This window comes from Lineus longissimus, chromosome 3 (genome assembly GCF_910592395.1).
Source record: "Lineus longissimus chromosome 3, tnLinLong1.2, whole genome shotgun sequence".
Lineage (NCBI taxonomy): Eukaryota > Metazoa > Nemertea > Pilidiophora > Heteronemertea > Lineidae > Lineus > Lineus longissimus.
In genome coordinates, this window is record NC_088310.1 from 22,738,357 (window position 1) to 22,753,088 (window position 14,732).

At 38.8% G+C, this 14,732-nt stretch overlaps 1 protein-coding gene across 1 annotated transcript in view; it reads left to right on the forward strand.

The window, feature by feature from the left end:
* Positions 1-14,732, forward strand: part of LOC135484857 (kinesin-like protein KIF26A) — a 299,588-nt gene that overhangs the window by 128,145 nt on the left and 156,711 nt on the right. Inside the window, exon 7 of the mRNA XM_064766551.1 lies at positions 10,915-11,174. Coding sequence (XP_064622621.1) covers positions 10,915-11,174 — 260 coding nt within the window. The remainder of the gene's footprint in view (positions 1-10,914; positions 11,175-14,732) is intronic.

Consider the following 14,732-nt stretch of genomic DNA (forward strand, 5'->3'; position numbering starts at 1 on the left):
CTCATTATCATCACAATGTTAAAAGTGCAAGTTTTACGGCTGGAATGGACAAAGGAATTAGCGTGGTTCCCTATCTCTGGTCCACCAGTGTGGAGGAAAGTTGCAGAGGGGCGGATTATGACAAAATAATTATATAACTTAGGATTGACTGATGAACTCAAAATTATAATGCCTTTTCTGCTGGATTATAGCTTGATAACACTATAAGTAATTTATTCAAGGTCCTTTGTGATGATCAACTTGAAGTGTACAATATTGCTGTTTCTACATAAACGCAGGACCATTTATGTCCTAGCATTTCAATTTAATTGACCAGTTTTCTGTCGATTGTAGGGAGCAGTTGCTTTGTATTCTGAACTTAACTCGATAAACACCATGTTTTGCATTATGACCATGAAACTGTTCTCTGGAGTACAGTCTTTATGATAAAATTAGACAACTAAAATAAACTTAATGCAACCCCATGCCACCTATCTTGCAGCATTACAATTCTCCCAATGCAACCTCGCACATCAATGATAATTAACATGAGGCCAGATGTATCAATTCATTATTCATTCAACAATACAGAAATAATACTTAATACCCAATCATTAAGCAAAGATGTAATTTTGATATATTCTGTCAGTTTTCTCTGAACTACATTAGTTGCCTTATTTGTCCCAAAAAAACCTTGGTCTTCAATCGACTTGATTGTGGGGCTTTACCAATGAAACTTTCGGTTAGTTTATTAGCATTTTGGTACAGATTAGGCTGCTTTTGCCTCCAGCAATTAATTTTTTTTAAAGCTTTCAGGAATAGAATTTTCCTTGGGGCATATTTAGTCTTGAGGTCTTTTTCCGCAAAAGTCATCAAACTAGGTTGATATTCTTACCATGTATAGAAACAAAGAAGGTCATTATTGAAAAAGATTGTGAATGAATTTCGTCCCCCCTGCTGTCAGTGGCCGCCATATTGGCATCTGTGCTCTGATCAGGACAAGGATTAGTATTCGATGGACGCTAGTATCCACTTATTGGTGTCGAGTGTCCCCATTGTGTAGCCGTCTGTTTCCTCAGAATGCATCATTGTCAGATTCCACATCCCAGTGTCCACCCCTGTCAATCATTTTTGTGACGCGTATATTATTTTGTATCATATTTTGTTGTCTGGTTTCACGTTCGTGAATGGCTTTTTTTTATGTGTGTAATAAATAGGTGTACACACAGTCAGAGTATGGGGTTGCTCCTTACTCTGCTTGTGTATAGCTTTATCAATAACACCAGATACACACTGACAATAACTGTGTCTGAGGATAATTTCATCTATTTTTTCAGTTAATTGTACGATGGGAAGATTAGATTTCCTGCATAGAATTACAAGGGCAGAACTCCCTGAAATGGTAGTGTAACAACTTTTAAAACAGAGTTCCCTGTCTGACTGGTAGAGGTCCTGTGAATAGTAAAGTACGATAAATGTTTGATAACCAAATACATGTACACCGTCGTAACTATGCTGCTGATCAAACAGAAAAATTGATTGATCAGAATATGACAAAGATCGACCCATGGGTATAATTATAATCAAACTAAAACCATTAGTGCATTTTAAATGTTGAACTAGACAATCACATCGCAGAAGGTGATGTCAAAAAAAACCCAGCGTTTTGATGTTATAAAAGAGCAGTGAAAAATGAAATGTTGTGTGATTAAATTGTTTCTCGAATTCCCTGTGGTGAGGTTGGAAGCCACACTGGGTGATCAAAGTGAAAATTCGATGAGTAATTGTTAAAGTCAGTCAATTGACAAATATTGAGTGATGAATTTTACAGATTTCACAGGGGAATTTATGATGAAAAATATGAAATTTTACCCATTTCACTTGAGCACAAAGAGAGCCTTCTGATTGGCTGATTTTTTATGAGCACGCCAGGGATGCAGAATTCTGCACTTTTGATTGGACACTCCATCGGACCATGACCCTACCTTTTACTTCCAGAAATCCCTGAATCCCTGAAAAATATTCACACATTCATGAATTCCTCAATATTTCAGAAACGTCATAAAAATTTCCATTTTCACAAAGGCTTATAATTAAAAGCCAATCAGATATAGACGGTCAGTCTGTTCATGACATGTTGCTTTCTAATCGAGATATTGCTCTATTGTCTCTCACTCGGCAAGGTCGCTGGATTAAGTCATCCATCATTCAAGTCTGACAGAATGATGGATGGTGAAGCTGTTTCACAGAATGTCAAATTACTTTTTTTGATACCTGATTCATTATAAAAATCTTGGTTTGTCCATGCACACTATGGTTCATTGCTTTTTTTATGGCTGGTCATCCTGACATCCACTTCCCTTTTGACCTCACTTTCATCGCTCTGTCCATTGAAGTAAACATAGAAACTGAGTTTCCCTAATAAACTACATCGTGTAGAATGCGGAATGTTCCTTGCTAAATTGAAAATTAATTCTCCGAGGCAACAGTTACCACTACCAACTATGGAATTGCAGGGCTGTAACTTGTGCTGTCCTGAAAGGTAAGCCAAAAATAATGAAAAATAGCATGTTCTGGAAGATTGCTCCAAATAGGTTGATTGCTCAAAACAGGTTGTAATAGTTTATTCCAAAAGAAGCATTAATTACAAAATGTGTGCTTCAGCTGAAAGGATTAAACTACCCAATTTGACCTCAGACACGTCATTGTTTTCAAAACTATTTTGTTGTCAATTCATCTTGATGCCATCTAAGTCAAGTGATAAAAAAATTAAGAACGATGTAAAAGGTATTATACTGTCCTTCTGTAAGCGTTCTGTATCGGCTGCTGTTTCCATTGTCAGTAGACGAGTATCAGTTGCTTGTCCCGGTGATTATCATCAAGTAAGACAATAGATTCATCAATGACAGACATCTGTGACCATTGAATGTAGTAGTACATCGTGTAGTATGTTCAGTCGTAATATCACCACATGTTTTTCTTAAAGAGGCATTGTTGAACTCGATAGTAGCTACAGCTGTTGGAGGACGATATTGAAGTCGGTTGCAGCTGTGTGTCAATCTATGTAAATTCCTCAAAAAAAAGAAGATAGTTAGCATAATCATAACAAAGGTTTTTGACTTTTAAATCCAGTTATTAAACCAGCACCTGGTAAATTGAAAAGTTAGACAAAAAATTTCTATAAAAATGAAAATCAGATTAATTACATGGCAACTGTTTGGTCAAGTAGTTCTGCAGTTTTTCTCAGCACAACCTCATATTAACCAGTTTCACCCAACCTGCAGGGTAAGCCGTATACTGTATCAATACCAAATCAGTGTTAACTGATAAACGTCATGTTCTTCAAGAAATCTTTAAACAAACTTTTGACTACCCTATCTTCTGAACACATTTTTTTCACCAGCAAACCAAAATGGCAGGAGAAATATCCTTTGTAAAATCAGCCAATCAAACTTTGTTGTCTGCTTGAATCCCAGCGTGTCTTCTACTCAAGGGTTCATCAAGTTCATTTCGTCCATGAGACATGTCGCATCTGGTCCAACACATCATATTCTTTCCTATTGTGTAAAGTCTTCGTCAGCACAATACAAGCGATTTACCACGGAATCGTCAAGTCCTGTTTGGACTGACCACGCATATCTCTCTATCATTAGATTGGCTTGAGTAACACGCTACCATGCTGCATCAATATTGACACATTGGCAGTGGGTTACCCAAGGATCAGCTACAACGTTCAGAATTGTGAAGGCCAGTTTCTGCAAACATGGCCACAGAGGCAAATATGAACACCATTTGGTTAAATTGAACTGCTTCATAAATGAGAAATGTAGAGCACTCTGTTCGTAAGCACATGCGACTATATCGTTCTGTCGGTGAGAGGCGTTACATTACATTTTGAGGAAAATCACTTTGTTGATGTCTAATCTTCTAATTAGAGCAAATATATGCTAAAAAACTTGACAAGTTTGAGTGACACATTCCACCAACACATTTGAATCTGACCCGTTATCCACATGTCAGAGCTCTCCTCACTTCTTAAGCAAATCAATGGCATATCATTGAAAGTTCTGCTAATGGACCAGCATCCCTCTGAGGGAGCCCTATCTTGTCGTCCTCTTTAAACAAATAATAAAGGCAATAGAGAAAGCGTCCCTGTGACTGCCCTCATTAACTTAGCAAAACCATCGGGGACCAGACACTATACATTTGCTCAACAGTGATGGTGGTTGTAAAATGAAAAGGTAGCTTCCCTGGTAAATTATTTTTGGACCTCCGAGGGAGTTTTAAAAGCATTTGCTTCTCAAGATGGAGACGTGGATAGCAACTTCTATCAGAATGCATCCAATAGGATATAACAATGGAAACAACATGTTTTTATCAGATTGACAAGTGCACAATAGTGCAACCTCAACTATGGCATTCCAAGCTGAAGTCAGGTGGGTGAATTGTTACATGGTTAACATAAGGATATTTGACTAATTTGTGATGAAAATTCATATTGGCCTCAATAATTGTCAGATGGAAAAAGTGTTAGGGAAGCAAATTCACTTGGTAGTGACTGATAACCTTTTGCAAAGTCTGGAGCCTAGCATACCATTGCAGATTTCAGTATTCCCCATCGTACCCAGATATGTGAAATCGCCACCTTAACATGTAGAGGTTGGTGATGTTGTGATCTCTAATCCATTCATGCCAACAGGATACACCAAGAAACCACAAAAATGCTCATATGTTTCATCGCTTCCAATGACTTTCCAGCCAAGCCAAGCTTTATAGCCATGTAGTATCTTTCATCAAATCAATTAGTCAGACTGGTCAGCATTGCTTATCAGTTCATAAATCAGATGTTACATCATCACCCGGCTGGCAAATTGATCATACTTGATCATGTTGATGGTCAATCTTGATGATGTCATTTCAAATTCTGTGACATGATATCCGCATCCACGCTTGAAGAATGTTCCTATCTCTTGTCTTCATCGGGTAATATCGTCAAGTTTCCCATTTGTCTTACAACTTATTGATGGATAGATGCACTGGTCTATTGGGTGAAATATCATTGAGCTAATTGCTCACTCTACTGTACCAGGTATAGATTTTGTCCAGGAATAGGTCAAACATAGTGCAAGATAATGACCAATATTAAAGACATGGTATTTTCAATTGGTGAGATAAGTAATAAGATATGAACAATTAAGCACAATTAAAATGATCTCTGTGAGTAAGTTATGAGTTAAGAGGGGTTTCTACAGTTGCCATTGGGTTTAGAAGACCAGTCATGATTGGTTGATCGTGCACTATGTCATTGACTTAACAAGGTTTTGCAATACATCTTTTTGGTGGTGATGTTATGATTTTCATTTCTACTTCCAATGGACTAATGAGTGATCAAGGTCTTAATCAGATGCTTTGTCCCTCACAGATTCTCACAGTTAGTTCATGCATTTTGCATAATATTCAAATTATAAACTTTTGAACTACACCAGTGAGCATTGGGGCATAAAACACAGTACTGAATCAATTCCAGAATCTGACATTAAAAGTGTATCCATCCACTAATTGTTGCTGGGTGAGATATTTTTGACAGAAGCAAACTGCTTGTTTTTGAAAATTAATGACGGGAAATTGAAACTGGATACAAAGGGACTGACACTGCACCTGCTTGTGGAACATTTACTAGGATCTGATAAAATTAGGGACATCAAAAGGGAACATGGAGGATAATGGAGGTGGGGTCAGGAAATGGACCCCTTCCATGCCTTCGAGCTCGTCACCATGAAAACATATGGGGGACCTTTTAACTGCTTGTGAAAGGACAGGGTGTGAATTCTTTCTTGCTGTGTAATAGAAACTTGGGTCACATATGGTTGGAGAGATTTCACAGAAACATCAAAAGCGGTAATTCTGCGTGCTCCTGAGATAAGGTCTAGAGGTGATGATGGGTTCACTCAAACTCCAATATTTGGCCGTGCTTGTCCGCTGTAATATAACACTGGGTCACAAAGAAGGAAATGTTTTGCAAACATCAAAAGATGTTGAGATTACTTTTTGCACCTAATTCTGTCCCTGGGGTGATGATCTTGGATTATATGAAGGGGGTGTGGATGCTTAATTCAAAGTATGGTGGCTCCAGATGCACTGGTCGTGTTTCTGGCTGTAATCAACACAGGTCACTAATGGAGGAAATGCATTTTCTATCAAAGGAAAATAGGATTAATTTTTCCATATATTTTGTCCCTCCTGAGTTGTTTTTGGATAGCCTGGATAGTTTCATTGGTGCTCGGTATTGGTGATAATACTATCAGTGAAGGTCAGAGGGGAGGGTGCATTTTCAACATCAAATGATGAGCCAGATGGGCATCTTTGTGCATTTAGTCATTTTCAGGATATCAATTTCACATTGGACAACTCCAAATGTCGCCTCTGATCAAATTTCAAATCGAAGAACAAACATTTGTCTTTTCTAACTCCGGGTCTGTTACGTTTTCTGACATTTGAATAATTGCATGTTGAATTAGCAAGATTATGATTTGTTACATGAACCTCCCTTTGCGGAGTAGAGACATTTTGTCCCCTTCCCTTGAGAGACCCTGAGGCGGCCATGCGACCCTCACATCTAATAAGAGGACCTTTCGTCATCACCTTGCAATGACCCCCTTTTTAGATAAGATGTTGCAAGGTTGATTATCATGGTATCAATTCTTTCATATTCAACCGGGGTAATTATCCTAGACATTATCTATATTGTAACTTGGTGAAATAGTGTCTCATTACAATATTAAGTTTTTAATCATGTACTTCTAATGCTCTCTTGTCATGAAGGTTGAGAGTCTTGCATCATACATTGTGTTCTGAGATTTGAAGTCTTAAGATTTTGGCTGGAGGAGTCAAGTGGATTCAGATTTAAATTTTCTGAGCAGAAGAACCTCACCTTGGGTCCTTTGTAATTAACTACACTGAAATAATTCCTCCGAAATGATGGACTTGGACCAATGGAGCTGTTGTTTGGGTATTTGACAAGGTGACCAAGTGATTCCACCATGTTAAGGAGTGAAAATCTTGTCAGTGTTACCATATCAAAAGTGTCAAAAATACCATCGAGAATATTTGACACACCATTAAACTTTCTCTAATATTGATGAATTTCTAAATATAGGGATGGTACTTTGGTACTTTGTGAATAATCGTGAGGTTCATTACTGATTGATTAATTACCTGCTATGATACATGATGGGACAGTGTGGTGGCTTACTCACTTGGTGACGCATCTGAGGTCAGTGCTAACTTAGCAATAACTAAACATGACCAATATTGCACTCTAGTATGATATTATTGATAATTGGAAGTTAATCCGTCACCAGTAGAACATGCAGAAGATAGCCAGGCAAGAGTCATTAAACAACCCTGCGCTCATTTTGAAGGAAAATGCAGACAAAAGTCTTTCAAGGGCTTTGAATCTGCATCGTAGTCAGGAGATGTTGAGACGAAGTATCCAGGTTTTGTATCCAGCTACTCAAGTGCATACTGGGCTCTGTCACAATTCATTCACATGCAATCTGGAAAAAAAATCAACCCAATGATTCAATATCCTCACAGGAGAAGGCCCTACGCAAGCTTGCTTCTTTGGATGAAACACAGATGCAGCTTCATGGAAATATAGATACATGTCCTGTTAGAATTTGTCAACTGAGATTATTATCAACATTCGGTATCAAGATGAGTTGAAATGCCACATCAAATCATGCACTAATTGTTCAGTTACCTGAGCTACATGCGATATCCTGCCGGTTTATTGATCTGCACTGATTGGTCGACCTGAGTGCGCGTGAGTTAGGCGTATGAGTAACACACATTTGGTGTATTGTTCTATCATATTTCATCATATCAAATTGGTCCTCTACTGTAATTATCCCAGCTTGTGACAATCTGTTGTATTTCTTGAGACACGACAGTGTAATATCATGTGTGTATATTTGGTTGAGGCTTTTATGTTGGCATGTTGGTCCAGAATACATTAACTTTATCAAATAGAGTCCTACAGTATTTCGAATTTCACTGAAAGGGTTAAAACACCAGTATGATATGGCCGATTTCACAAAGCATCTCGTTTCCGATAAACTTGCACCTGGTTCACCTGACTAGTAAAGTTGAGACCAATCACAATTGATGAATCGGTGAGTCATGAAACGCGCCACAGTATACCACATCAACTGTATGCTGTATTACAATAGCGAAACCTTACGCCAACCTTGCGACATGATCATATGAAAAATTAGCGTCACTTTTCATAATTTCAACTTGACGATTATGCTTCATTCAGAGCCTGATATCTGAGCATATATCTGAGTCACTGACACTTTTGACTTCAGACCAATATTTCATATGTCCGTTTTGTTTGATATGTGCAAATATTTTGTGCATTTTGTTACTGTGATAAATCTCTCGTATCAAGTCATCTTGCTGTGACAAATTGCAGGGCAAATTGCGTCACATCTACGACAAGGACAAGACAGTTATTCACAGCATAATATATGAAATGAAACAAAGTCATCCATACAAAGGTCTTTCCAGATTACGATTGTTTTATTGCTAGTGTTAGGTTTCCACGCTAAAACAAACCATAATGACTACTATTCAAACTCATTCTTGTCAGAGAGCTTAAAAAACTATTAATTAAAATATTAACAAACGCTGTGCGGTCATCTAATGATACTAATTCATTCTTCCAATTTTCTGCTCTGATCTTGCTAATGACTTTATTCAGACAGAAAGCAATTTGTCTCTCATCTCATTGGGAACAAATTGATGATAGTAGTTTCACATTTTGCATCTCGTTTTTGATGATTTTGTTGAAGATGAAGATGTTGTGTTCGTTGAAGGGTGTCTTTTAGCAATGATACCTCGTACCCCCATCTCTCCGCGCTGTGGTATCACAGTAGTGCTCATATATTGCACTATCTCCCATAAATCACCCCAGTCTCCCCCAAGCTCCACGTTATTGATGTCATACAATTAATAGTAACCTTGGGTGCCATTCCATTCCAATAAACCATTCAGACAGATTACTATTGTTTCACAAAGGCTACACACTGCAGACCCATTGTCTGTGTTAGTGACCCTGCAAACGCTGGAATTACTCATTCCTAAAGTAATAATTCAGTTGATCTCTCAAATAGTGCTCCCTTGCTGAGGGCAATTTGGTAATTTTATTAAAGAATTAAGGACCGTTTGCGACAGGGGAGTCATGAATCTATTGTATCTTGCATTGTGATATTTAGTCGACATATTTAGTTCAGTCATTTTCCGATAGATGACCAGGAATTGCCAATTCAGTATCAATGAAAGCCTACATGAAAGCAAATTTATCAAATGCTGGCAAAGCTAACAATAAGATAGAAGTAATGGTCCTATCTATGATGTCATTTCGAGCCGTAGTATTGAAGGGAGCGGTAACACAATTCTTAGAAATTGGAAACCCCAGTCCGAACCACTCAATTTTCACTCGCAATCAAAATCCACTCACAATCAAAATCATTGATCACTCACTATTAGCCTCATATTAAAAAAAATGTACAAAACAAGGAATAACTTAATTTGAGCATCATGTCTTATTACTTTGCATCTCAGCCCAGCAGAAAAGTGCAGAATTAATTTTGACATTTTCGTTTACAACAGGGGTCCAGATTTAAACTTAATAAATTGATATTTTCAATCTTGCCTTACATGTTCATGATTGTCTTAAATCAAACCGAGGTTCCTTAGAATAGTAATTACCAATTATTATTGTAATTAGAAAGGCTAAGGTGAGGTGAGGTTTTACATTGAGATATCGTGTTAACTCTGTCCCCATGTGCATTTTAATTGACTGATTCAAATTTTATGGCATTGTTAATTGGCCCTAGTTATGCGTTTTGAGTTTTAATTATCCTTTGTCTGCTTGTGGTTGTGGGGCGTGAAGTGTTCCTGAGGGGCCAGTGGGGTTGCATTGACCACAATGTGATTGGTGTGAAGATCATATTCTGAGATTCAGCTTCAGTAAATATTTCTTCCGTGAAGTTAAACCATTATGTGATGAAGTAATGTAGTGGCACAATATCACAACCCAGGTGTCTCACAGTAAAGGCTTTACAATGACAGTTTCTGGCCCAACAGGGAGTGGTTTTATTGGAAGAATTGTGGCATTCCGTGTCCCCATAATTTCCCCTTGAATACTAATAACCCTCCCAAGATGCTGTTATGTGTGCATCACATCATTGACCAGAGACAAAAACGTTGTCAAATTAGACAAAGGTTATTGTTCCACAATTGACCCAATTTCCTTTCTCTGTCCAACAAAATCGAAAATCGCATCCTAAAGTTGTGGGCACCGGACTGTAACCGTGGGGCATTTAGACCTCAAAGAACCAATTTTCTGACCTCGGCTAATCTTTGGGAAATTATTCATTTCATTTGCTGGTCTTCTTCGGATCTTTATCCTGGCGTTGTCTGAAGGGGTATCTTCATCCATTTTTCTCTCCGCATCCCAATCTGGTTATTCAATTAGATTTTCTGTGGTGATTTTAGAACAATAGAAAATGCGTGTTGGTTGATGTCGGTCTGTTTATTACGTTAGGAGCTTTATTGAATCAGAAGTGTTCCTCTGATGTTTTGGTGCAGATTTTCTTCTGACCTAATACCTGATGATGTTATCATCTACTCGATAGTTACTCGCCGACAGGCTCCTATTGCCATCTGGATGATGTAATAAGAACTAATATCATTAGACTTTTCTCGATCTCCTGGTTTGTGCCGGTGACCAGGGGTAATTTCAGACATTTAGACATTTCAGGCCCCCAATGCAACCGGCCCAGTTAATATACATATATCTTTGTTTCAGTGAACAACGTATCGTCCTTTGTTTCTTGAGCTTATGAGTCTCATCATTGTACCTTTCAGGAATCCTCAGAACTTGCAAACGCTATAGCAGAGAACATCCACATCCCAGAGAGCTTCCGACGGTCACTCATCAATGACCGATGCAATGTTTGTGATACACACGTGAACCAGCTCAAGCACGAAGCCGTTACTATGGTCCAGTCATTAGAACGTGCCCAATCAGACACCGCCACTTCGACCAATAACGCTGCAACCATGGTCGGGCCACGCAACCTTTCCTCTGCTCCAAGGTCTGGTCCAAACATGTCACCACAACACAGGTAAGAAAATTTCTCACTTAATGTGTAGAAAAAAATTGTTTCATTTCTTTAATTCACAAATTACTCCCTCCATGTATTCTGATTCAGTACCTGAGTATGATATTTCAGTACTGGAATGAAACTTTGGACTGTGGTTATACAATCCACTAACCATTTGAGGATTTACGCGAGTAATTTGGTGCTGCCATCTGCTTATTGATTGGTGAACCATCAAACAATATTGTCGACGTCCCTAAGACATCTGCCCGGGATGGAGTCGTTACAGTTCCAACTGATTTGCCCAGGTGTCACCATGATCTCTAGATTTATTTGTTCCATGGCTCAATAATGGCAATGCCTTTACTATTATAACATCAGCTGCAATGCCATGCAGCATGAGAGCAAAATAACCTTACACAAGACACAGGATTTTACCAGGACAATGGAGCCAAGAGAGAAGGAAATTAGGTACCGTATTTTCCGGCGTATGACCCGCGGCTTTTTGCCCTCAAACAGGCCCAAAAAGTGGGGGTGCGGGTAATACAAAGGTGCGGGTCTTGCGTGGATTCTGAGAGGGATAAGCCCCAACCCCAAAGAAAAAAAAGGGGACCAAACTGGTTACTTGATAAGGATTTATGTCCATCGTTTTCGCATTGTTTTCAACCAATATTTCCGCCATGATCGCATAGTTTGTGATGTCTCCGCTAGGGAAAGTAGTTACGGCCATGCTGGAATTGATCCACTTTGGTTAACAATTAAAAAAAACATGGCGGTTCTAGGATGTCAACATCAATGAATGGCTTACTATTTTTGGAGAATGCGGGTCTTGGAGCAGTGCGGGTCATAATCAGGTGCGGGTCTTGCGTGGCTTTAGGTAATGGTCAAAGGGGGTGCGGGTCATAGGGCAGTGCGGGGGATAATCCGGAAAATACGGTAATTTCTTTGAAAATACCGTCCAAACAATTTCTCTCTTGGAGTCCCCTTGTTCCATCCTGAGTAAAGTATTCTTGCTGTGTGTCTACGAGCAGTATATATACGATCAAGTTAACTTGACGTGACATTGAGCTCTAATGGTTCGCCTATACCCATGCTAGTAGTTGGGTTCATTTCCTGTTGTTTTGACTGTAACAAGAAATCGTTATAGACGAAACAATCTGATGGGAAATTAAAGCTTGGAAGACAGGAATGACAATTTTATACAGTACAAGGTCTACTTACTGAACATCACATACATGTGTTTAGGAGAAGACATTGTGAGGACATGAAATATATGTTACAATCTCACAAGGGATTCAGTCTTCCTTTGCTCAAAATGTGCTGTACCCAATCTAAAACGACTAATCATCCTTTGAACTCACTTGGCTGCAGAGCATTTTAGCCAAAATTATTTATGTTACAAGCTACATCACGCAATGCAACTTGTCATGCACTGCATAACAACGTCATCAGATCGCAAATACAGCCCATGTGCCATGACCTGCTTGACCACAAATACATGTATAGTCCATCCTAATGAAATAGTTAACTACTGTCATAAAGGAGCTATGGCTGCCGCTGAGTGAGTTCAGTGGCTTGATTCAGACAAAACACCTATGTCATCATCAGTCATTGAAATTGCACCAATTTAGACTTTTTACAACAAATGTATTGAAAAAAACAATTAAAAAAATATTAAGTGTGATTTTCACTGTTTCAATAGTTTATGTTGTGAGGCTGTAAAAAGCCCCTGAGAACATAACATGTGCATGAAAATGAAATATTTTGTTTGAATGTTCCAAAAAGCTGCTGGGTTCAGTTGAGTTCAATTCCATCATATATTGTCAACCATTTATAAATTTAGAATACCACACACAATGTATGTCAGAGGTTTTTCCAAATGCCTTTTTTAGCTCCAGGGGAGGTTTCTTATCTACCATAGTGCAATTTAAATGCAGTAACCACTAACAACATACAGGTTTGAAAGAATTCCCAATTTTGGTGGGCATAAGATAACAGTCCTCCTCTTCTCCGACTCAACAGTTGAGTAGACTTTATGTTTAATAACTCAACAACTCACTAGTGTCATTCAAATGAAAGAAAAAAAATTTCCTTCTGCGTTCTGAAGGTGAATCTCAGTTGGTCTTGTTCAAGAGAGGGTGAAATTATCTGCCTTTTTTGCCTGGAATGGCACCCAGATTTCATCACCTTGATATGACACCAACGTAAAAGATCACCCCAGATCGATGCGAAAAATCCCCTCTAAGATTCGCAATCAATGTACATCTAAGACGCGACTTAGCATGTTCTTTTCCCGTCCAATCTGATCCAATGCTGCTATCATCGATAATGCATACATCAAATAGTTATAACCAGCGCATTCCGATCGTGCCAATCTTGATATAGCGCTGATGAATATTAGGGAGATGTCGTGAAATCGAAGATGTCATTCTACCTTGGTGCCCGAGGACACATGATGGGATGCGCAGATCATGCAACTGTTGATTGGCAAAGAAGCCAGCAACAGGCTTCTGCAGGTCTGACTACTGCCAGTGGTACATGTAGCACTCCATGGTGTTCGTCATGATAGGTGTGATCAGTTGGATCATGGTCCTGGTGCTTGGTCAATAATGCTGGAGTTGTGTCATCAACAGGTTTCTAGAGGCCTGTCGGAGTCTGTTGTCTAGTATCAAAATAATCTATCAAGTCATGATTGGGGGTCATTGGTTGGTTCATAGCACAGGCGTCTTACTCTTTACCTTTGTCTCTGAGCCTGCAAAGTAATAGTAATTCTTGCTTGGAATTGAGATAAAGGCATTTTTTTGCAGTTGACTTTTATCTTGACTCTTCAAATCCAATTCTGTAAAAAGCAACAGCAGTTCCAAAGACATGTCTGTTTCTTTTGAGCATTAGTAAGATATCTCCGTACAAATCAGCAATAAACAGTTTGAAAGATCGCATCAGTTGCTTCTTATCGTACAAGGGATGTCGTCGAAAAAACCCAGAAACAATCACACGCAATCTAAATTGGGTGAGCTTAGCCCGATAAACGTCAGAAAAAACATGTAGCATTTCCTGCAACATTATCGTATGCCGATAAAATGATTTAGAAAACCTATGGATGCTGTTGATGATATTGTCACCGACTTGTTGGCAGGAAACGACTGATATCAAAGGATGACGGGAGTAATCCAATCATTCAGGGTGGCTGTTCACACCAATAATTGCCAGCGATAATACCACTTAGAGGATGCTGAGTATGGTTTGTTCAAAGTAGTGTTTGGGGGATTTGGCATGTCATGACTGAAAAGCGTTGTGTGTGTTGGGGACTGATATAAGTGAGATGTAGTAGAACATAATGTGGTTCAAATTGGAGATATGTTGTAAGTCTATGAAAAAATGGCAGCTTTTAGAAAGTGATTTTCATTGACTGGGAAAGCACTTCCTGAACCAGAGGCAGAGATACACAAGGATCGTGATTCTGACAATGATGCTGTCCCTTCTGTAGGTTTCTCTTGAAGCCCTCAGGGTATCAAGTAGCTGCTATCCATTCCACATTCATTTGGCTCAACATTTGAAGGACCAAGCAACCACCAGACCAGC